Here is a 21,675-nt window from a genome sequence, read left to right as displayed (position 1 = left end):
TATTTCCCCCGTTTTGGTTACTGATAGATCCACAAAATAAGTGATCAGAGTTTTTGAATGAATGAATGGGTGGATCAAGGATGTACCTTCGAGGACCTTGTTGAGGGCATGACCAATGGCAAGTTCTCTTGGAAAGGGCATTGTTACAGAGTGTTTTCTGAGCTTCAGTCAACAGGAACAATTAGAATTAAGTTTATGCGAGTCATCTGAGCCAGTGAAAAACATCCATGGGCCAATGTTCTTAGTATTCCAAGGGCAGGGGTAGGGGCTGAGTCGGGACTGACAAAGTGGGGATCGGGACTTTGAAGAGCTGTTTAGGGAGTGGAGAAAAGCTTGCAGCCATGGGAGAAGCCAGTTAAGAGTGTCAGAAGAGCCATCACTGACGGTGGACTAAGGGAAGGGTCCACTGCTTAGTGTTGGAAATGTTAGAAGCAAAGCATAAAGAACCTGGGGGTGTGTCTCAGGAGGGGAATGACAGCCAATGAAACGCAGGCATGGGCGTGGCGCTGTCAAACTTCGCGGGGCGGGACCGAAGAGATCCAGCCAGAAATAGGACCCAAGCTGAAGCCAATGATTAGCCTCCAGTTGGGCGGGGCGTCGTCCTAAGGCTAAACGTGGAGCCAACGAGAATCTGCGCCGCGTCCCTCATTGCTCCCGCCCCCGTGGAGCGCGCGCGCCAGAGCCACGGGCAGCCGTTAGAGGCGGGGCCTGCAGCCGCCCGCGCGCGGCTCGCGCCCTCCCCTTTGTGTCGCCATGGCGGCGGCATCGGCGACGAGGACGACGAGCGAGGGGTCCAGCGCGGCTGGCGCCTGAGGAGGCTACGCGACTATGGTGGTGAGGCGCCTACGCGGCCGTCCGTCCATCGGCGAAGTCAGTCTGTCCGCGCGCGGCCACGCCCCACGCGCCCCGCCCCTGGCCCCGCCCGAGTCCGCGGCCCGCGCCGCCCCTCACCCCTCATCGCGGTCCCTCTGGTACCCGGGCCTGGTCTTGGGCTCGAGCCCTTATCCCGGCCCCGCCCCCTCAGCGCGCATCCCCGTTCCACGCCCTGTGTGGGGGTGACAGTGGCCGAAGACCCAGACTTGGGAGGAAAAAGGGCTGGTCCAGGGAAGGACCCCGCATCCTCTAAGTGGCCCCCGCGGGGGCCTTCTGAGGGTCTCCGAGTCCTCCACTAGCCCCTGGCCCAGAGCCATCCTCAGCATCGTCATCCCATCCTCCTCCTCTCCGTGGCCTAGACCCCTCCTCCTCCTACCATCAGCCCCTTTCTCATTCTTGAGCCCCACCCCCACCCGGCTCCATCCTCAGCCTGACCCTTTTCTTCTCCTTCTCTCTCATCCCATCCCAGTCCTTCTCAACCAACCCTCCCTTACCCACTCCCCGCATCAGCCTGAACCTTTAGTTCAGCCTCTCCAACTGCTCCCCTCCTCCTTACTCCACCTCAATCCCCAGCGTGCATTGTACCCCCCCATGTGATCATTGAGTCCTCTCCATCTTCTTGTCCTCATCCGCCCTCCCCCATCGTCTCCCTCTCCCACCATGCTGCTCCTGTTCATTCATCCATTCATTCCCTCATTCCCTCACTTAGCATTCATTGAGACCTCTGTGTAGCCCCTTTGCTCAGGCACGGAGAAAGTCAGAACCCATCCTGCCTTGGGTAGCTTCATGGGCTGGAGGGGGACCAACCCAAGGGTGAGACTCAAAGGATGAAATCGGGGTTGTAGGAGGATGAAGGAGGGAGAGGCTAGGGCCCATTCTGGGAAATTCTCATCTGGCAGATGGTTAATTTATTCATCAGATTTTACCCAGCCCCTGCTGGGTGACTGAGCTGGCACTGGGCATTGGGACCCAGAGAGGAATCAGGCACAACACTACTTGTGAGGAGCTTCAATTCTCTAACTAGCTCTGTGCAGGGCAATGCTGGGGGAATAGAGACTGAGCCTCAGTCCAGTGGGGGAGATGGACTTGTCACCAGATGGGGACATCTCAGAGTGCACAAGGCTGTAATGAGGGAAGTTAAGGCAACATCATCAAGCCTGGGATGGGGGAGGCTACCATGAGAGTCAGATCTGAGGGCTAAGTGAAAGCATGGGTAAAAGATGGGGGTGAGTGTTCCATGCAGCGGGAACAGCCTTTGCAAAGGCCTAGAAGGAAATGAGAAGATGATTCTTTTGTTGGACTCTTAGAAGTCTGAGAGCTCTAGCTCTGAGAGTAGAGGCAGTGGGAAGAGATGAGGCTGGAGAGGTAAGCAGAGACCAAGTATTTAGACTTTATCTTAAAGACAACAGGGAGGCATTGAAGATCCCTGACCTGGGGAGAGACAGAGGCAGATTTGTGTTTTGTGAAAGTGATAATGATTCTTGCTGTGAAGAAGCTGGCAGGAAGGGAGAGGTGGAAGCAGGGAGATTGATAAGATGGGAGCTGTGATTGTCCAGATGAAAGGCGTGGAAGGGCACAACGCCTTCTCTCCTGAGGCTACAGGAGGCTTTTAAACAGGGATAGATAATACCAGCATGCTCTTTCCCTGACACACCCATGGCCCCTGCTCTTCCAGTCCCCCGCTCCAGACCACACATGAAGAAGCAGACCTACCCTGAGCCCAGCCTTCTCCTCCCCCTGACCTACCCCTCTACTCCATGCTCAGGACAGTGTGTGGAGCAATTTGGGCCTGCAGGCCCAGGCTGCCAGATAACAATGCTCCCATTGTCTCTCTGCTCCCATCTCTGGGGGCCTCTGATTCTTCTTTCTGCTCTACAGGCTCGCAGCACTGACAGCCTGGATGGCCCAGGGGAGGGCTCGGTGCAGCCCCTGCCCCCCACTGGGGGACCCAGTGTGAAGGGGAAGCCTGGGAAGAGGTGAGAGGTGAGGGAGAGGCTCCACCTAGGAGGGGAGCCAGGCATAGGGCTGCTGGTGATCTATCGTCTGTCCCCCAGGCTCTCGGCTCCTCGAGGTCCCTTTCCCCGGCTGGCAGACTGTGCCCATTTCCACTACGAGAACGTTGACTTCGGCCACATTCAGGTATGGGAGCTGTACCCAGGTGGGTAGGTGGGATCCCACCCAACCCTGAAGCAGTATCAGCCACTTTACCCCTGAAACCTCTCCCTAGGAGTGACTGCTCGGTGGCAGGAGCTGCAGGGCAGAGGGGAGACTTGTTCCTTCATTCATTTGTTCCTTTATTCATTCAGCAGTGACTTTGTGTTAGGTGTGAACTTTGTGCCAGGACCTTGGACTCTGAGTGAGCCATCACCAGGCCTTGACTGTGGGGAGAACCAGGAGGCAGACACGGTCCCATCCCTTGATAGTGCCGATCTGGAGAGGTCAGGACAGGGACAAAAGTGAGATCCTCACCTGGGCCTTTTGTTTCCCTCTGCAGCTCCTGCTGTCTCCAGAGCGTGAAGGTCCGAATGTCTCTGGAGAGAATGAACTGGTGTTCGGGGTGCAGGTGACCTGTCAGGTGCGGCCAGCCACCCCTGCCTCTCCTCTGGCCCGGTGAACTGACTGCTGTGGTCCTCAGCTCAGTATAATGAAGCCGCTGTACCCTCCTGTCCTTTGCACTCCCACAGGGCCGTTCCTGGCCAGTTCTCCGCAGTTATGATGACTTCCGTTCCTTGGATGCCCACCTCCACCGATGCATATTTGACCGGAGGTTTTCCTGCCTCCCAGAGCTTCCTCCACCCCCAGAGGGCACCAGGGCTGCCCAGGTAAACTACTTGTCTCAGCCCCTGCCTCAGCCAAGGTGTGTCCTCACCAGTGATGGGTGAAACCATCAAAGCAGGGGAAATAGATAAATATTAAACACTGGTATGTCCTGAGTTCCAACCAGTTGGGGGCCTCAGAACTGCAGCAGGGTGACTGCCTTTAGTTTTTAGGATCATGAGGAGTTTCAGGGGGTTCCAGGGGACGGTCAGAATGGCCAGACTGCTGGGGGCACACAGGGCCTTGGCCCAACCTATTTATCAACTGAAGTATTTCAGTACTTCACAGCGGAGCGGCACCCATGTGTTCACGTTGAATTTCAGCCCCGCCAGAGGCGAGCCAGGGCAGTACAGGAGGGCGGTGGGCTTTGTTGGGTGGGGTCTTCTCACAAACCCTACTCTGACAACCTGCCCCAGATGCTGGTGCCGCTGCTGCTGCAGTACCTGGAAACCCTGTCAGGGCTGGTGGACAGTAACCTCAACTGTGGGCCGGTGCTTACCTGGATGGAGGTGGGCCCGGGCAGGGGGCTTGGAGCTGAGGGTGAGGGAGGGATGTCTGAGGAGCAAGAAGCAGCCTGGGAGGGTGTGTGGGCATAGGAAAGAAAAGAGCTGGAGTGGAGGAGGCACTGGTATTTCAGTATCTGTGTGGGCGCTTGCCTGTGAGAGAGAACGCAAGTGGGTGTGTGTGTGTGTGTGTGTGTGCAGGTGTTGGGCTGTGGGGATGTGAGAATTTCAAGGTATATTGGTATACGGGCTAGAAATAGGTTTGGCTGTAGCTCGCAGAACGCCAGGCTAAGAGTGCAGGTTTTCGGATAGCAGATATGCAGTGTTTGCTGCAGAGGATGTGGGTGCAAGAGTGAATCAGGATGGTTTCGCGCAGGGGCATCCTGGGACATGGAAGGAACTTGCTTTGGAAGGGGCAAGAGTGTAGGTGTTTTACCAATAGCTCTGAGTGACGGGGGCACCCAGGTGAGGGACAGGGCGTGGCCTCCAGTGGTGGAAACTTCTCAGTCTTTACTGTTGCCTTCTTCTGGCCTCTCCCTACCACATCCCCCTCCATCTCAGCTGGACAACCACGGCCGGCGACTGCTCCTCAGTGAGGAGGCCTCACTCAATATCCCCGCGGTGGCCGCTGCCCATGTGGTAAAGCGGTACACGGCCCAGGCACCTGATGAGCTGTCCTTTGAGGTAAGGCTGTGGGGGAGCAGACTCCAGCTAGGCTCCCCACTTCATCTGTGCCTTCTGACCCTGCCTCCTCATGCCCACCCACTCCCAGGTGGGAGACATTGTCTCCGTGATCGACATGCCGCCCACAGAGGATCGGAGCTGGTGGCGGGGCAAGCGGGGCTTCCAGGTGAGCCTGGCTCGAGCTGGACAGGTGGGGCCGGGGCACCGCGCCAGCTCAGGTGGCCCCGTCACTGACCCCAAACCCTCCTCAGGTCGGTTTCTTCCCCAGCGAGTGTGTGGAACTATTCACGGAGCGGCCGGGTCCAGGACTAAAGGGGGGTGAGTGTCCTGAGCAGAGTGGGGAGGCCCTCCTGCATCCTTTCCCTGCCCTCCATCCTTTCCACCATTGTTCACCCTGCAGATGCCGATGGTCCCCCATGTGGTGTCATGGCTCCCCAGGGTGTCGCCTCTCTGACCTCAGGTGATGCAAACATTACCTGTTTAATTACTAGGGGCCAGACCCTGCCCCTTCTCCCCATGCGACCCTGTGTGACCTGCCTTTATCTCCACAGCGGTGCCCCGGCCGCGGGGGAAGCTGGCTGGCCTCCTCCGCACCTTCATGCGCTCCCGCCCTTCCCGGCAGCGTCTGCGGCAGCGGGGCATTCTGCGGCAGAGGGTGTTTGGCTGTGACCTGGGAGAACACCTCAGCAACTCAGGCCAGGACGGTGAGGCCCGGTCCACCTCCCCTGCCCTTCCTCCCCCCCAGGCTGTGACCCACCCAGACCCGAACCCCCACTTTCTCCCAGTGCCCCAGGTGCTGCGCTGCTGCTCTGAGTTTATTGAGGCCCACGGGGTGGTGGATGGAATCTATCGGCTCTCGGGGGTGTCATCCAACATCCAGAGGCTACGGTGAGGACCCTCCACCAACCCCTTCCCTCCACACACATTTCTTGAGTGTCATCTCTAATCCAGTCCCTGTGCCACGTGCTGGGGACACAGAGTTATTGGGAGTTAGGAGGACAAAGGCAAGGTTGGATCAAGGGTGGGGGGCACAGGGAGGCCTTCTTTGAGGAGGTGATGCCTCAGCTGAGGTCTGAAAGGTGAGAGTAGAATGAGCATTCAAAGGGGAGGGGTCAACCTTCATGAGCACCTGCCACATGCCAAGCATTAAGCTCTAGGGACACCATGGTGAACAAGACAACTGGAGACTCCTGCCCTCATGGGGTCCACATGCTGGAGAGAGAGGCAGAGAGGAAAGGGGAGAGTTGACAATAGGTGACAAGTGGCCTGGAGAAAATAAAAGACGGGGTGAGGGAGATCATAATAAGGAATCAAGGTTGGTGGAGAAGGCCTCCTGGGAGACAGCTCGCTGTGGAGGAGGTGGGGGAGCGAGCACTGTGGTTGTCCACCATGGAGAGAATAGCCAGTGAGAGGAGAAGGTAGCAGGAGATGATGGCTGAGAAGTGACTAGGGGCGGAGCAGGCTCACGGGGCCTTTCTGATGACTGTTAGACTCTTGGTTTTTACTGGGAGTAAGAGAGGAACCACAGGAAGGATTGTGGGCCTAAGAGAGGCAGCAGGCATAACAGTCGAAGAAGCGGGAAGCACTGAGGCCCAGGTTCCAGGCGAGAGCATAGAACCTGATGCCGAGGTCCCATGTATAGAGCTTTTTCACCTGAGAGGGTGAGACACCGCCAGGCTGTAAGCAGAAGCCACTAGGATTTCAACTGCATTTTCCAGTGCCTCTTGGAGCCAGGAAAATGGCACAGCTTTGTGGATGGAGCCCAGTCATACTCTGGAGGCAGATAGGCTTGGGTAGCTACAAGCAGTGTGTCTCCCACCAGAGCCTCAGTGTCCTCCTGTGTAAATGGGGCGCCCTTGTCTTTGGCATGCAGGGTTGTTGGGGGGAAGGGGGCTCAGTAAGGTACTGCCTCTGAAAACCCAGCACAGGAAGAGGGTTGCATCTACCTGTGGGCACTTTGGGTGTGGGGGCAGGACCCGGCCCGGTGGGCCAGCTCTGACCTGTATCTTCTTCTCGACGTGGTGGCCTCAGGCATGAGTTCGACAGTGAGAGGATCCCTGAACTGTCTGGCCCCGCCTTCCTGCAGGATATCCACAGCGTGTCCTCCCTCTGCAAGCTCTACTTCCGAGAGCTGCCCAACCCTTTACTCACTTACCAGCTTTACGGGAAGTTCAGCGTGAGTGAGGGTGACTGCGAGGTAGGAGGGGCTGGGAGGCGGCAGCCCAGTGCCCCTCACACTGTGCACTGTCTCAGGAGGCCATGTCGGTGCCAGGGGAGGAGGAGCGCCTGGTGAGGGTTCACGACGTCATCCAGCAGTTGCCCCCGCCGCACTACCGGTAAACCAGGAGGGGCAGGGAAGGATGGTGGTGGACTCCCAAGGGAGGTGAGGCTCAGGTGTCCACTCCCACCCCCAGGACCCTGGAGTACCTGCTGAGGCACTTGGCCCGCATGGCGAGACACAGTGCCAACACCAGCATGCACGCCCGCAACCTGGCCATTGTTTGGGCACCTAACCTGCTACGGTAAGCTGGCAGCTCATCAGCCTGCTCCCCCAGCTCCCTACCAACCCACAGGCTGGGCCTGGAATCTCCCCGCCACCCCCCCAACCTCACCCCAGGAACCCATCCAGCTTTGGCTCTTTTGATCATTTCACCCAACACATTATTTCTTTTCTTGTTATTTATTTATGGTTGTGCTGGGTCTTTGTTGCTGCGTTGGAGGTTTTCTCTAGTTGCAGTGAGCAGGAGCTACTCCTTGCAGTGCACAGGCTTCTCATCGTGGTGGCGTCTGTTGTTGCAGAGCACAGGCTCTAGGTGCATGGGCTTCAGTAGTTGCGGCATGTGGGCTCCAGGGAACCCAGGATTCAGTAGTTGCGGCACAGGGTCTCATTAGCTGTGGCTCACCAGCCCTAGAGCGCATGGGCTCAGTAATTGTGGCACACGAGCTTTAGTTGCCCCAAGTCATGTGGGATCCTCCCAGACCAGGGACTGAACCCACGTCCCCTGGGGGTAGGTCTGGTAGGCAGACTCCTATCCACTACCACCAGGGAAGTCCCTCAACACATATTTCTTAAGTGTTGGGTGCCCATATGCCAGCCCCTGTTCTCAGCACTGGGGACACAGTGGTGAGCAGGAACCTACGCTCTGAGCTCACAATCTCATGCGGGAGATGACAGTGGACATTACCAAAAAAAAAAAGAGCACCGTGTGACAGTGATGAGAGCCGAGGAGAAAGATTACAGAGTAGGGAAGGAGGTCTGGTCAGTCATGGCACTTGAAATTTTTAGATAAGAGTGGCAGGGAAGGCTTCAGGCAGAAGTCCTCCTTGGCCAGCAGCAGGGTAAGCCGAAAAGGATTTGATGGTGACTGAGACAGGCAAGTTCTCTGTCCTGGAGGAGTTCAGTTCTTCTTGGGAATCAGATAAATAAATAAACTAGCTAGTATGTGGTAGGTGTAAGAACTATGAGCAAAAATAAAGACAGATCTGGAATATATAGGTTTACAACTTTAAATAAAATAGGTGGGGAAGACTCTGTTGAGAAGGTAACATTTGAATTAACAGCTGCAGAAGGTAAGAGAGGGACCTGTGTAGCTGAGAAGGAGCAAACCAAGCAGAGGGAATAGCAAGTGCAAAGGTCCTGGGGCTGGGCCAGGGCCCAGTGTTTTGGAGGCCAGTGTCACTGGAGCTGAGTGAGAGAGTGCACGGTTGAGGGGGAGGAGATGGTAAGGTCAGAAAGGTGATGCAGGAACAGACAGGGAAGAGTGACTTACAAGTTGTGGGTCATGGTGAGGATCTGGCTTTTACCAGGAATGACATGCAGCCAGAGGAGGGCTCTGAGCCAGGAGGGCCCTGATCTGTGACTTAGGGGTTCACAGGCTCCCTCTGGCTGAGTGGGGAGTAGACTGTAGGGGTTTGGTGGGGAGCAGGGAGAACAGGGAGGAGGCTGTGTGTTAGTCCAGGAGGGAGAGGATGGAGGCAGGGCCAGAGTAGGGGCATGGGGAGCCTGAGTTCAGATTCTGCATAGAGTTTGTGGGTGGAGCCCACAGGGTTTCCTGCAATTGGATGTGGGTGCTAGGGAAAGAGGGGTCAAGGGCAATACCAAGGTATTGACTGAGATGGGATAGGCAGGAAGGGAGCGGGTTCTGGGGAAAGGCTGAGAATCTAGTTCTAGATGTGATCCGTTTGATAAGGTCAGAGACATTGAATGACAGTCACTGCTTCCATGGCGCGCCCCTACCCCCGCCCCGCAGCCAGAACCCACCAGCTGGGGCTCCAGGCACCCGGCCACCCTCCCCCTCCTCCCATTCAGGTCCATGGAGCTGGAGTCAGTGGGGCTAGGGGGGGCAGCAGCCTTCCGGGAGGTGCGGGTACAGTCGGTGGTGGTGGAATTCCTTCTCACCCACGTGGATGTCCTGTTCAGCGACACCTTCACATCTGCTGGCCTTGACCCTGCAGGTATGCCCATCCTATTCCTTGTCCTGACTACCGCCCCCCATCGTCAGGGCTGCAGTGGGAGGGCAGGTGGGCACCCAGCCCCATCCCTATCCCACTGAAGCTGGACCTCCCTTCTGGCTCCTTGAGGACCCCGCCCCGGCCTCTCCCTCCCCTCCCCCCCCTTCTCATTTCAGCTCCTACGCTCAGGATCCCCACTTCTTGGCCCGGACATCGTTCTTCCTTCACCCCTTGTAGCTCCTGGGGGCACTTGGGGCCATGGGTCCACCTGGGAGGAGGTGGGAGGTCCCCAGACTTGACCCTGCCCTGGCCCCACCCAGACTCCCTGCCCTGCCCCGGACCCCAGCCCAGTCAGGACTCAGCACGTCGGAGGGCCCTCTGGCCCGAGGTAACTGAAGCCAGAGCCGCTGTCCTCGCTGGCTGCTGGGAGCTGCCTCCTCATCAGCTCGTTCTGCCTCACTCCTCCTCCTCACCTGCCTGCTGCCCACCCATTCCCGCCTGATCTGTCCTGGTCCCCTGCCTTGCAAGCCCGGGTGGGCACGCTGCGGGGCCGGGGCTTGGGCTGTAGCGCTTGGCTTTGCCTGTGGCCTTCAGCAGCCCCAGGGCTGACGGATGCCCCCTCTCCCGACTCCCCAGGCCGCTGCCTCCTCCCCAGGCCCAAGTCCCTTGCGGGCAGCGGCCCCTCCACTCGCCTGCTGACGCTAGAGGAAGCCCAGGCTCGGACCCAGGGTCGGCTGGGGACACCCACCAAGCCCACAACTTCCAAGGCCCCAACTTCACCTGTGGAAAGGTGAGTAGGATGCCCAGAAAGGAGGGACTGGCCCGGGGGAACCCAGCTCCTCAGCTGGCCTCCTGTGTCTTGACCCAAACTCCAGGAGGAAAGGGGAGAGAGGCGAGAAACAGCGGAAGCCTGGGGGTAGCAGCTGGAAGACCTTCTTTGCACTGGGCCGGGGCCCCAGCATCCCCCGAAAGAAGCCTCTGCCCTGGCTAGGGGGCACCCGGGCCCGACCGCAGCCTGCAGGTCAGAGGCCGGGCAGTGGGCATGGTGGCTGGAGAGGCACCCTGGAGTGCCCCCCGTGACCCTTCGTCCTCTCCCTGCAGGCTGCCGACCTGACACTGTCACACTGAGGTCTGCCAAGAGTGAGGAGTCTCTGTCATCGCAGGCCAGTGGGGCTGGTGAGCACGGGGTGACGACCCCTGCCTGTGCCCAGGTGGAGCTGGGAGGGACTGGCGCTCTAAGCTGGCCTCCACATGGTGTTCTTAGACTTGGGGGTCTTGGGGTTTTTTGTTTTAATCTGGACCTTACGTACAGTAAGTTTGATAAAGCTTCACTCTTGGTTCACGATGCACTGTGGTCATTGGCCCACTCAGGGTCCTTCTAGTCTTTTGTTCATCCCTTTTGAAAAAAATTAAATAGTATCATGAACACCCATGAACCCACTGGCCAGAACTAAAGGCCTCCCACCACAGTACCTGCGAACTCCTCCCCATCCCACCTGATGCCACCCCACCTCAGGCATCCTCTGACAGTCCTTATCTCTTTTCTTTTACAGTTTTGTCACGTACAGGTGTAGGGATCAGCAACATACTGCTAGTTGTTTTGAAACTTTGATTAAAGGGTATCATTAAAAAGGGGTATCATGCTGTGTGTGTCCTCACTCACCACTACATCACAGGCTGCCGTCCGCACAACTGGTGTAGCTTAGGCTCCTTCCTCTCCATCACTGTCCATTGTCGAGTGGAGGGGATACTTGCCCATGCCCCCCTGATGGATCTAGGGGCTCTGACAAGCACGCCCAGGAGTGGAGGAGCACACTGTACAATACGCCCATATCCAGCTGTACTAGACGAGGCCCAAGTATTTCCCAGATGTGGTCGCCCCAGGCTGTCCTCCCAGCCACCAGGTATGAGATCCTGTCGGTCTCGAGCTTGTAGCCAGTGGGGTTGTCAGACTTTGTTCTTGCTTCTGAAACGATTCTCTTCATGGACTTGGCACTGATGTCCTCTATCACCTGTGAGTCTGCACAGCTCTCCCTGGATACCCAGCCATTGTGACCCTAGGCAGGGACGTGTCTGTGTGTTTTTTCCCCAACTTACTGGGGGGGTGTGTCCTGTTCTCACTGATGTATCTGGGTAGGTAGTTCTGACCCCTGAGCCCTAACCCCTCCTCCCCCACACTGCCCTTCCAGGCCTCCAGCGGCTGCACAGGCTACGGCGACCCCACTCCAGCAGTGACGCTTTTCCCGTGGGCCCCGCACCCGCTGGCTCCTGCGAGAGTCTGTCGTCATCTGAGTCCACTGAGTCCTCCTCCGAGTCGTCCTCCTCCTCTTCCTCCGAGTCCTCCACAGCTGGGCTGGGGGCACTCTCTGGCTCCCTTTCACACCGAACCTCAGCCTGGCTAGACGATGGTGACGAGCTGGACTTTAGCCCACCCCGCTGCCTGGAGGGGCTCCGGGGGCTTGACTTTGATCCCCTTACCTTTCGCTGCAGCAGCCCCACCCCCGGGGACCCGGCACCTCCTGCCAGCCCGGCCCCCCCAGCCCCCGCCTCTGCCTTTCCACCCAGGGCGACCCCCCAGGCCCTCTCGCCGCGGGGCCCCACCAGCCCTGCCTCACCCGCTGCCCTGGACATCTCGGAGCCCCTGTCTGTGTCGGTGCCACCTGCTGTCCTGGAGCTGCTGGGGGCTGCAGGAACACCTGCCTCTGCCACCCCAACACCAGCCCTCAGCCCCAACCCGGGCCTGCGCCCCCACCTCATCCCCTTGCTGCTGCGTGGAGCTGAGGCCCAGCTGAGTGACACCTGCCAACAAGAGATCTGCAGCAAGCTGGCATTGCCTGGTCCCCGGGGAACCCAAGGCCAGCATGGTGTGTCCTGTCCTGTGCAGCCCAGCCCAGCCCCCTCACAACCCCAAGGCTGTGCCCAACGGCTGACTCCTCTTCCCGTTCCTCTCCTAGGTGCTGGTATGGATTCACCGCTGCTGCCCCCACCCCTGTCCCTCCTGCGCCCAGGGGGGGCTCCACCCCCACCTCCCAAAAATCCAGCACGCCTCATGGCCCTGGCCCTGGCTGAGCGGGCTCAGCAGGTGGCCCAGAGACAGAGCCAGCAGGAGCAGGGGAGCACCCCATCTGCTCCTCAGTCCCCTTTCCACCGTTCACTGTCCCTGGAGGTGGGTGGTGAGCCCCCAGGGACCTCAGGGAGTGGGCCACCCCCCCACCCCCTAGCCCACCCAGGTGGCTGGGCTCCGGGACCCCCACCCTCCTTACCAAGGCAACAAAGTGATGGGAGCCTGGTGAGGAGCCAGCGGCCCACAGGGACCTCAAGGAGGGCACCCCGAGGCCCTGCCCAGGTCAGTGCCCAGCTCAGGATGGGTGGGGGGTGCAGGGCTGCACCAGAGATGGCAGCCCAGTTCCTGTGTTTTGTTCCTCAGCAGGTTCCCACCCCTGGCTTCTTCTCAGCCCCCCGGGAGTGCCTGCCACCCTTCCTCGGGGTCCCCAAACCAGGCTTGTACCCTCTCGGCTCCCCATCCTTCCAGCCCAGCTCCCCGGCCCCAGTCTGGAGGAGCCCCCTGCTTCCCCCTGCACCACTGGACAGAGGAGAGAACCTGTACTATGAGATTGAGGCGGGTGAGGGATCCCCCTACTCTGGCCCCACTCGGTCCTGGAGTCCCTTGCGCTCCATGCCCCCAGACAGGCTCAATGCCTCGTACGGCATGCTTGGCCAATCCCCACCACTCCACAGGTCCCCAGACTTCCTGCTCAGTTACCCACCACCCTCCTCCTGTTTTCCCCACGACCACTTTGGCTACTCAGCCCCCCAGCACTCAGCCCGGCGCCCCACCCGACCTGAACCCCTCTATGTCAACCTAGCCCTGGGGCCCAGGGGCCCCTCACCTGCTTCTTCCAGCTCCTCTTCCCCTCCTGCCCACCCCCGCAGCCGCTCTGATCCTGGCCCCCCAGCCCCCCGCCTCCCCCAAAAGCAGCGGGCCCCCTGGGGCCACCACACCCCTCACAGGGTGCCTGGGCCCTGGGGCCCTCCAGACCCTCTTCCCTACAGGGCAGCCCCACCAGCCTATGGGAGGCGGGGCGAGCACCACCGAGGGTCCCTGTACAGGAATGGGGGGCAAGGGAGGGAGGGGGCTGGTCCCCCACCTGCCTACCCTACTCCCAGCTGGTCCTTCCACCCTGAGAGCCAGACCCGAAGCTACTGCTGAGCCGGAGCTGGGAGGGACCTTCCTTCTTTCTCTTCCCCTCTCACTGATCTTGGTCCAACCTAATCCCTTGTTTTGTATTTTCCTGAGCTTCTGACCCCTACCCCAGGTTTCTAACTTTGTAACTTGCCTTCGATGTGGGTCCCTAACCCGTTATCACAGCCTACCTACCCTGGGCTGATGGGCGTGCCCGTCCCCCCCTCCGCCACCCTCCATCCTGGGGCCTCTCGCACAAATCTGAGAGGGTTAGGCTGACTCCTTACCCTCCCTTTCCCTCCAGGGGTCCCCAGCATGTCCTGTCCTGTGCACAGGGGGTGGGGGACTGCTCCTGCCATCTCCCCCGACACACCCCACTAAACCATCTGACAAAATTAATGAATAAAAATGGTGAAAATGTGGCTGCTGGTGTCATCCTGGGGCCAGGCTCAGTGAATAAAGAGGAAGTGACAGGTGGGTTGCTTTTTCATTTTATCATTTCAGCAGGTGCTAAGTGGGGGAGTCACTCCTGGGAGGCTCTGAGGGGCGACCTTCAGAGAAGGGGCCATGGGCGCCCTAACAATGTGTGTCAGGAGCGGGATTGAGCCTGGGCCCGTCTTCAAGTTGGCATCCACCTTGCAGCTCTGCTATGATCTCCTCCAGCAGATCCATCCTGGGAGAGGGTGGAGTAGGGGTGGGCTGAGGTTGACCTTGGGGAGGAGGAAGGGACCCGGGGCCCTCCCACCAGCACCCCACTTCTCACTTCTGCAGGCTGGAGAAGCGACTTCCTCTGATCAGCTCAGGGCTGGGTACCTGCAGGAGTGAAGACTAGAGCTGCCACCAGTGGCCACGGAGCTCAGGAGGGCCCTGGGAGGGCAGGCTGGGGCAGGGCCTGGGCTCAGGGCCCTCTGCTTCACCTGCCCTCGTGGCCTTCCCTGCCAGCAGCCTCCAGGGCGTGGGAAGCCTCCCTGTGGGTCAGCAGGCAGGGGGTGGGCTCACAGGGCTGGGGGTCCAGCAGGGCAGCCCTGTGTGTGTGCCGCCGCAGCCCCCGCAGGGCTTGGATCTTGGCTGAGAACTTCCTCTCAAACCGCTCCTCAGAGCTCTGAGTCCCCAGCAGGGAGGCTGAGTCCTGAAGGCTGGCGTGCAGGGCAGGGCCCTGGGGGAAGCAGGGTTGGTCGGGCGGGGGGTCACCGGTCAGCGAGAGGAACAGTGGGGATCCCCGGGGTGCCCTGGTCAGAGGACAGGCAGCCAGGGAAATTGGGGTTGGTGACAACTGGGGGGAAGGGTCATGGGTGAACAAATGGATGATGGCGCAGGACTCGGGGTATCCATACTGTTGATCTGGGCTCCAGGCTGCGGTCCAGGCTGACCCTGGCTGTGGGGCTGTGCCCTGGGCAGAAGCCAGGGCGGGGACTCGGGCTGCTGCCTAGAGTCAAGCTGCTGCCCGAGTCCCAGGTGGCACCCCTCTGGACTCTGCTGTGGCCCATGACCTGCAGAGAGCGACGGCAGAGAGCTGGCGTGGGTGGCCCACAGCTCCCTGGGTCCTCCACGTGCCTGTCCTGGCTCCTACCTAGGATGGGGAGGGGCCTAGGGACATCATAGGGGGCACAGGCCCGGGTGCAGTCTTCGCTCTAGGAGCCACCTCACAGTACAGTGTCTCTGGGGTTGCAGACCAGCTAGCTGGAAATGGGGCGGGGGCACAGCTGGGCTTTGTTCAGCACCTGCTCCCATCCCCTCTGTGCCCTCTAACCTGGTAGAGAACCCTGGGGTGGAGGGCACTGTGGGGTCCAGTCCCTTGGGGAGCTCACCTCAGAGGCAGAGTCCTGTGGAGAGGAGGCTGGGTGTGGGACACAGGCCCTGCCTGCGGTTCCATGGCTACCACCCTCCCCTGCCCACCTGTTCTGTACCTGAGCCATGGCCTCCCGCAGCAGGTATCGTGTATTCTGCAGGCTGCCACAGCGGTCAGCAGGCCCTAAGCCCAGCCCAGCCCGAACCAGGGCCTGGTAGGGGGCTGGCACCAGGGGGTCCAGGGCCGGGCTCTCACCCGCCTCCAGTTTAGCCTTCACCTCAAGCCCTTTTCTTCCAGCCCAGGGCAGCTCTCCTGTGAGGAAGCATGATTGGGGGACCCAACAGAGGTGGGGGGTCTCAGTGGGGCTAGGAGCAGGGTTACTCACTGACCCGTGAAGACCTCTTGGGCTAGGATGCAGAAGCTGTAGAGGTCTGAGGTGGCCGCAGGCGTGTCACCGCGGATGAGTTCCAGCGGCAGCCATGGGTACAGTTCAGGAGGCGGGGGCAGCCCTGGGCCTGGGCCTCCCCAGGGGTAGCCCTGCCACGGCCTGTGGAGGCCAAGGGACCTGGTGAGTCAGCGGCTGCTGGACAGGGCCACGGGGGCAGGACAGAGAGGCAGGCACTCACCTGGGCTGCAGCCAGCATTGGTGCAGCGGGCGCCCGTGCTCCAGGCTGCCCACCTTGGCCAGGCCTGGCCGCACCAGCTGCACAGCATGGGAGCTGAGGCCACCGTGAGCACGCCGGCGGGCCTGCAGGAACAGCAGGGCCTCCAGCACCTGCAGCAGCAGGTGGCCCGGCAACAGGCCTGGCACAGGGCTGGGGGGTCCCCCTTCTCGTGGGCCCCGGGGGTGTAGCACCACATGTAGGGAGCCCAGCCACACGGGTTCGAAGAGAAGGCACAGCCCCGACAGGTCCTCCGAGGGGCTCAGTGCCATCAGCAGCAGCAGGCTGGGGTGGTGCAGGGTGCTGGGCAGGAGGAGAGCAGGCCACTCATGAGGAGGCCCCAGCCCGCCCGGCCGGGAGCTGACCATCTGCCTCAGCCACCGGACAGAGGAGAAACGGTGACCCCGGGTCACACAGCCTGGCAGCGGTGGGGCCAGCACCAGTGTCCGTGGTACCCTCCCAACACCCACTCCTCTCCGAGGCCTACAGAACTGAGCGCCCACTTTCCTGTGGCAAGGTGGGTCACTCCAGTAGGAGGGCTCCGTGCCAAGTGCTGGCCCAGGGGTGAAGGCTGTAACCACAGCCACCACCACGTTCCCTGGTCGTCTGTTTCCAGAACACTCGAGTCAGGAGGGCGGGCAGGAGACTGCAGGCCTGGGAGGCCAGCTGGGGGCACCCACCTGCAGTGTTGAAGGTCAGCCAACAGCACATCAGCCTGGGCTCCTGGCACCTTCAACTGCCGCACAGTCACAGGGTGGCCCCTCCACAGGAGGCTGGAGGAAGGGGGAGGGGAGAGAGCGCGGGTCTGAGACAAGGGGTTTCCCAGTGAGGTAGGACGCCGGACTCTCCCCAGCTCTGCTGGACACCAGGCAGGGTGTGGGAGGGGCTCTCTCACTTGGCCATGAGGGTGTGGGAGCTGCTCCTGTAGGTGCGGTCGGGCTCGCCCTGCGCTGGCAGCAGCTCCTTGGGGTCCACCAGGGGTACGCCTGTTACCAGCCCCAGTGGCCACAGGCTGCTCAGCTGGGGGTGGGGAGCGGGACCATGAGGCAGGAAGACGACAGATGCCGTGGTCCCCACTCCCTCCGACATCTCCCGCTTACCTGGCCAAATCCTAAGGCAGGGACATGGGAGGGTCTCCTGGTCTGCTCCGGCCTCCATGCCCTGAGGTAAAGGGCCATCTGAGAGTGAGTCCAGGCTAGCCAGACGTGGTGGGTGGGCAGGCCTCAGGACGTGCACCGTTACCTGTCTGCCTGCACCAGCCGCAGACCACCACACAGGCTGTGTCCAGAGCTGGCCTGCCACTGGCCCAGGGAGGCAGCGGACGCCAACTCACTGCCGTGCACCAGGGCTGACATGTGGGCCCGGCACAGCTGTAACAGTTCCAGCATCTGGACGGGGTGGGGAGCATGTGGGGTGAGGCAGGGTGGGGGGCCTGGCCCTGAGGCCCTCAGCCCACCCTGGTCATGGCTCACCTCCCAGCTCTGCTTGGCACTACCTTGTGCTGCCCAGTCCCGAGGGCTGCGCCCCTGCTGGTCACGCAGACGCAGGTCGCCACCCGCCTGCAGCAGGTGTAGGAGCACCAGCCTACGGCCCGAGAAGGCACCCGCGTGCACGGGCGTGCTGCCATCCAGGCAGCGGCTGCAGCAGAACAGTGAGGACAGGAATGGGTTAGAAAAGGGACAGAACAGGGACAGGAGGTGGCAGGAGGGGAGCATGGAGGGATACAGGGGTCACTATGCTCGTGGGAGGAGGGCATCAGGATGGGGGGCTCACTTGGGGACACAGCAGAGTCCTTGAGAGGGTGAGAGGATGGCGGTGAGCAAGGAGGCACCAGGAAGATGAGAATAGTTACTGGAGGACAAGAAGGGGTTAACTGGGAGAACAAGATGGGTCACCAGGGATGGGAGGGGGTCTGAGGGAGACAGGTCTCTGGGGAAGACAGCCTTGGCTCTCAGGCTCTCTAGGGCTCAGACTCGAGGCACTGGGAGTATGGGGGCATCGCCACGTGTCCACTCACTGGTTGGGGTTGGCACCAGAGGCCAGCAGGAGCTGCACGGCTGAGCTGTGGCCCAGCAGCGCCGAGAGGAAGAGTGCTGTCTGCCCAGCCGAGTTCTCACCGTCTACCTGGACAACTGAGGGGCAGCGAAGCTTAGGACTATCCCTGCCCCTTACTCCAGGGGCAGAGGTCCTGGCAACACCTTTCCCAATTCCCAGCCCCCACAATCCCTCCCTGACTGGGTGACCTTGACTCCAGATTCCATCTCTATGTCCTGGGACCACCACCTTCCAGCCGCTGGGGACTCTGCCTCAGAATCCATCTCAACACACTCCACAGAACTGGAACAAGGTGACGTCTACCTGCCCTGCCAACATCCACCCCCCTATCCCAGAGGTGTCAAAATCACACAAAAGGGGGTTTCCCTGGTAGCTCAGTAAAGACTGCCTGCCAATGCAGGAGACACAGGTTCAATCCCTGGTCTGGAAAGATCCCATGCACCACAACTACTGAGCCAGTGCTCTAGAACCTGGGAGCCTCAACTACTGAGACCCACCGCCTAGAGTCCATGCTCCACAATAAGATAAGCCACCGCAATGAAAAGCCTGTGGAGCACAACTAGAGAAAAAGCCTGCACATCAGTGAAGACCCAGCACAGCCACAAATAAGTAAATTTTAAAAATCGTACAAAGGTACCCAGGGCAAGAGGGCAAGGCTCATTTTTATGAGGCAAAATATGACCTTAACTCCAAAACCAGATGAGAGTTTCCAGAACCAGAAATGAAGTCACACATCAATTCAATTTATGATCATACATGCAAAGCCCTTAAATAAAGTAAAAGGGGTAACCCAATCGATTTACTCCCAGAAAGCAAGGATGAATCAACAAAAGAAAATCTATCAATGTAAAAAAACACATTCACAAATTAAAAAATAAAAATCACATTTAACTGTATCAGTAGATGCAGAAAAAGCACTTGGTAAAATTAAATGCCAAAAAACAACAAAAAAAAGTTCAATGCCTACTTATGATTAAGGAAAAAAAATATACCTCAGAAAACTAAGAATAGATGGAAAGTTTCTTACTTGATAAAAATTACAAACCAAAACCCAAGAGCAAGCAAAGTACCTAATACAGAAACATAAGACTCTTCTCTTTAATAATAAGAATAAGAAAAGAGATGTCCATTGATAACAAGGTTTAGGAGTTCTGGCCAACACCTTATGACAGAAAAAAGAGACTGTAGTTTTAAATACTGAATAGCTGAAACCAAACTGTCACTGTCTGCGGATGACAATAAAGTAAAAGAATCAACACACACTTACAACTATTAAGCAAGTTCAGAAAGTGGCTGGATACACAATCAACTTACAAAAATCAGTGAACAACAGAAACTGTAAGTTTGATCATGTTAATTTCCTGCCTACAACTCCAGGGGTTTCCAATTATACGCAGAACAAATTCCAACAAAATTCACACTACTCTTAAGGCCTGTTCCTGTCTGTAGTTGCTGCCTCCCTGAGTTCTTTTGCTCCCTGCTGCTACTTACATATCCACAGTTTTGGGGTTTGTGGGAGTTTTTTTGCTTTTAACATTTATTTTTAATTGTAGAATAATTGCTCTACAATACTGTGTACCCAGTTTGTTTTGATTTTAGGGCCTTTGCACTGGCTATACCCTCTGAAGTGCTTGTTCCCCAGCTGTTTCCATGACTGGCTCTTATGCTGTGGGACCCACGTATCAACCCATTCGAAAGGCCATCCTTGCAGGGTGTCTCCCTCATTCTCATCATTCTCTTAAATTTTCATTATAGATTTAATTCACAATGATCTGGAGGATCATTTTCAGCCCTAAGTCTTCATCACAAACAACAGCGCCTTGGCACATGACAGGTGCCTGATACACAATTGTTAACTCATCAAGTGAAGTCGCATCCTCCTTTCTGCTCCTTGATCTCGTTCCCCCAGGCAGTTTCAGCAGCCAAACTCACCTCTCCGCAGGAGTCGGGTGAGGCCCCAGCTTGGGCCCCCAGCCACAGCCAGGCGATGCAGACGGCCCACCTGGCTTTCTGTATCCGAAACAGAGCCCAGCTCCACGGGGAATCGAGAACGCAGTGAGGGCATCTGTGGACTCCGTCAGCTCCTGGCCAGGGATCAGTGAGCAGGTCTCATGAGGGCAGAAGGACATGAAGGACTAGACCTTTGGGGGCAATAAAGACAGAGCTGGTTGTGAGTCTTGGGGGGCAGTCTGAGAAAGAAAGGCGATTTGGGAGGGGTGTGATTTGGAGAGAGGCATCTGAATGAGAAATAGGGTGGGACCTGGGAGAGCTTCAGACCAGAAGGTCAGGGGTCCAAGGGAGTCTGGGAATGAAAAGAAGCCAAGGAAATCTGCTCTCTGTGGCAGAGGGGTAGTAAAGGCTATGGGGCTTGGGAAGAGAGTCTGAAGACTACCTAGGGGCTGGAGGAAGAGGGCTCTGAGGGTTAAGACCTGAGAAGGAGGTGCAGTCTACAGGCTGTGAGATGGGAGTGTCCAAGGAAGGAGGTCAGCCTGAGGAAGGTCTGCAGGCTGGGAAAGGGCCTTGAGGAAGGGCAGGAGGGCAGTGGCTGGGGTCTGCGGCCTGGGAAAGAGTCTGAGGGCTGGGGGCATAGACTGAGCTTTAGGGAAGTGTTTGTGTACTAGGATGGGGTCTATGGATTAGGAGAAGGGACGGAAGAAAGAAGTAGTCTGAAAATGGTATCTGTGGGCTGGGGGAAAGATGTGCAGAACTGAGACCGATGCTGAGAAAGGGGTGGGGTCTGCGGGCACAGGAGGGGTGGGAAGGGAGAATGGGGGCGGGGCTCTGTGGGCTGGGGGAGGGGCCTGGTGGCCAGCTGCGGGCCCAGTCCCTGCAGCTTTGCACCTACCGTTGGGCTCGGAAAGTGATCACCATGTGACTGCCACGTGACCCCACGCTGAAGTTCCGGAGGTCTAGGCGGCAATTCCAGGCGCATGCGCATCTGTGATCGCCAGTCATCTTTGCGCTTGCGCAGTAGCCTCCGGCCCCTGAGAGCTAGTCTTATGGCCCTGAGGTGACCCAGTAGAAGAGAGAACAATGTCCACCCCAGAGCTATGGCTGCTCCCTAATGTTACTGGCTTCTTGTTTGGAATGCCCAGCCTTTCACCATCCCTGTCCTTGGCTGTCTTCCCATGCTTCTTATCCACCCCCACAGGCAGTTTTCTGTTTGTCTCTGCCCCAGTCTCTCTTCTTTGCCCCACACGTGGGCTCCTCAGTGTCCTGGAAACCTCTCCCTGGACGTCCCCTGGGACCCTCACAGCCACCCGGTCCCACACTGGCTTCAGTATCTCCTCCAAACTGCATTTCCTGCCAGATCCTCATCTTAAGAGTCGGTCCCACTGTCCCCTCTCACCCAGAGCCCTGAGTCTCACCCTGAATGTCTCCGTCAGATCCAGCCTATCAGCTCCATGGCCCTTCCACTCAGTCTTCTGGTGGTTCTTTCCACTAGTCCACCCATCATGTGACAGCCAGGGGACTCTTAACTAAAGTCCTACCTGACTCTGTCTCTTCCCTGCTTCAAATCTTCCTGACTCCCTAGTGACCTTGGGCAGAGTTGAAGCCCTGCAGTGTAGCACCTATGACTGCATCCTCTGCCCCCCCATCCTTGTCTCCCCACTCCCCAGTCTGTTTGTGCATATGCCTTTGTCTTTGAATGTTCTT

General features: G+C 58.6%; 2 protein-coding genes across 29 annotated transcripts; one reads left to right on the top strand and one right to left on the bottom strand.

Moving 5' to 3' along the window:
* The first annotated feature begins 673 nt into the window (after positions 1-673).
* Positions 674-13,934, top strand: ARHGAP33 (Rho GTPase activating protein 33). 10 transcript variants are annotated; one of them, XM_081516683.1, is made up of 23 exons: positions 674-834; positions 2,752-2,849; positions 2,928-3,012; positions 3,368-3,448; positions 3,558-3,695; positions 4,107-4,199; positions 4,755-4,877; positions 4,966-5,043; positions 5,129-5,195; positions 5,278-5,337; positions 5,429-5,581; positions 5,663-5,765; positions 6,909-7,053; positions 7,131-7,213; positions 7,292-7,399; positions 9,187-9,332; positions 9,966-10,119; positions 10,205-10,350; positions 10,431-10,505; positions 11,519-12,193; positions 12,284-12,675; positions 12,760-12,952; positions 13,817-13,934. In XM_081516683.1, exons 1-23 carry the CDS (start codon positions 829-831, stop codon positions 13,891-13,893), a joined length of 3,279 nt encoding a protein of 1,092 aa, XP_081372809.1. In that variant the 5' UTR covers positions 674-828; the 3' UTR covers positions 13,894-13,934. The 10 variants fall into 10 exon arrangements, with proteins under 10 accessions (XP_081372809.1, XP_081372808.1, XP_081372806.1 ...); XM_081516682.1 differs by having other exon boundaries at positions 12,757-12,952; XM_081516680.1 differs by having other exon boundaries at positions 12,757-12,952; positions 13,497-13,934.
* A 57-nt stretch (positions 13,935-13,991) lies between these two features.
* On the bottom strand, positions 13,992-20,898 carry LOC145515690 (inactive serine/threonine-protein kinase TEX14-like). 19 transcript variants are annotated; one of them, XM_081516791.1, is made up of 16 exons: positions 20,411-20,898; positions 19,951-20,159; positions 17,981-18,095; positions 17,436-17,601; positions 17,206-17,351; positions 17,064-17,124; positions 16,859-16,983; positions 16,644-16,736; positions 15,928-16,266; positions 15,691-15,848; positions 15,420-15,613; positions 15,321-15,335; positions 14,847-15,002; positions 14,430-14,668; positions 14,276-14,325; positions 13,992-14,185 (listed from the first exon to the last, which is right to left on the bottom strand). In XM_081516791.1, exons 2-15 carry the CDS (start codon positions 20,081-20,083, stop codon positions 14,307-14,309), a joined length of 1,959 nt encoding a protein of 652 aa, XP_081372917.1. In that variant the 5' UTR covers positions 20,084-20,159; positions 20,411-20,898; the 3' UTR covers positions 13,992-14,185; positions 14,276-14,306. The 19 variants fall into 19 exon arrangements, 11 of the variants coding, with proteins under 11 accessions (XP_081372917.1, XP_081372916.1, XP_081372926.1 ...); XM_081516790.1 differs by having other exon boundaries at positions 20,448-20,898; XM_081516800.1 differs by having other exon boundaries at positions 17,459-17,601; positions 20,448-20,898.
* Between the last annotated feature and the right edge of the window lie 777 nt (positions 20,899-21,675).

The sequence above is a fragment of the Giraffa tippelskirchi genome, chromosome 7, assembly GCF_054371585.1.
Source record: "Giraffa tippelskirchi isolate mGirTip1 chromosome 7, T2T-mGirTip1v1.2.pri, whole genome shotgun sequence".
NCBI lineage: Eukaryota > Metazoa > Chordata > Mammalia > Artiodactyla > Giraffidae > Giraffa > Giraffa tippelskirchi.
Note: the sequence above shows the minus strand (reverse complement) of the source record. Positions and strands in the feature narration are given on the sequence as shown.

Excerpts from the sequence above, each read along its gene's own strand:
- ARHGAP33 (XM_081516675.1), top strand. The coding sequence starts at position 829 with ATGGTGGTGAGGCGCCTACGCGGCCGTCCGTCCATCGGCGAA. Across the intron at positions 7,054-7,130 it reads AGCTTTACGGGAAGTTCAGC|GAGGCCATGTCGGTGCCAGG; the intron begins GTGAGTGAGGGT and ends GCACTGTCTCAG. Across the intron at positions 7,214-7,291 it reads TTGCCCCCGCCGCACTACCG|GACCCTGGAGTACCTGCTGA; the intron begins GTAAACCAGGAG and ends TCCCACCCCCAG.
- LOC145515690 (XM_081516791.1), bottom strand. The coding sequence starts at position 20,083 with ATGCCCTCACTGCGTTCTCGATTCCCCGTGGAGCTGGGCTCTGTTTCG. Across the intron at positions 16,267-16,643 it reads GCTGACCTTCAACACTGCAG|CACCCTGCACCACCCCAGCC; the intron begins GTGGGTGCCCCC and ends CCTCCTGCCCAG. Across the intron at positions 15,849-15,927 it reads CAATGCTGGCTGCAGCCCAG|GCCGTGGCAGGGCTACCCCT; the intron begins GTGAGTGCCTGC and ends TGGCCTCCACAG.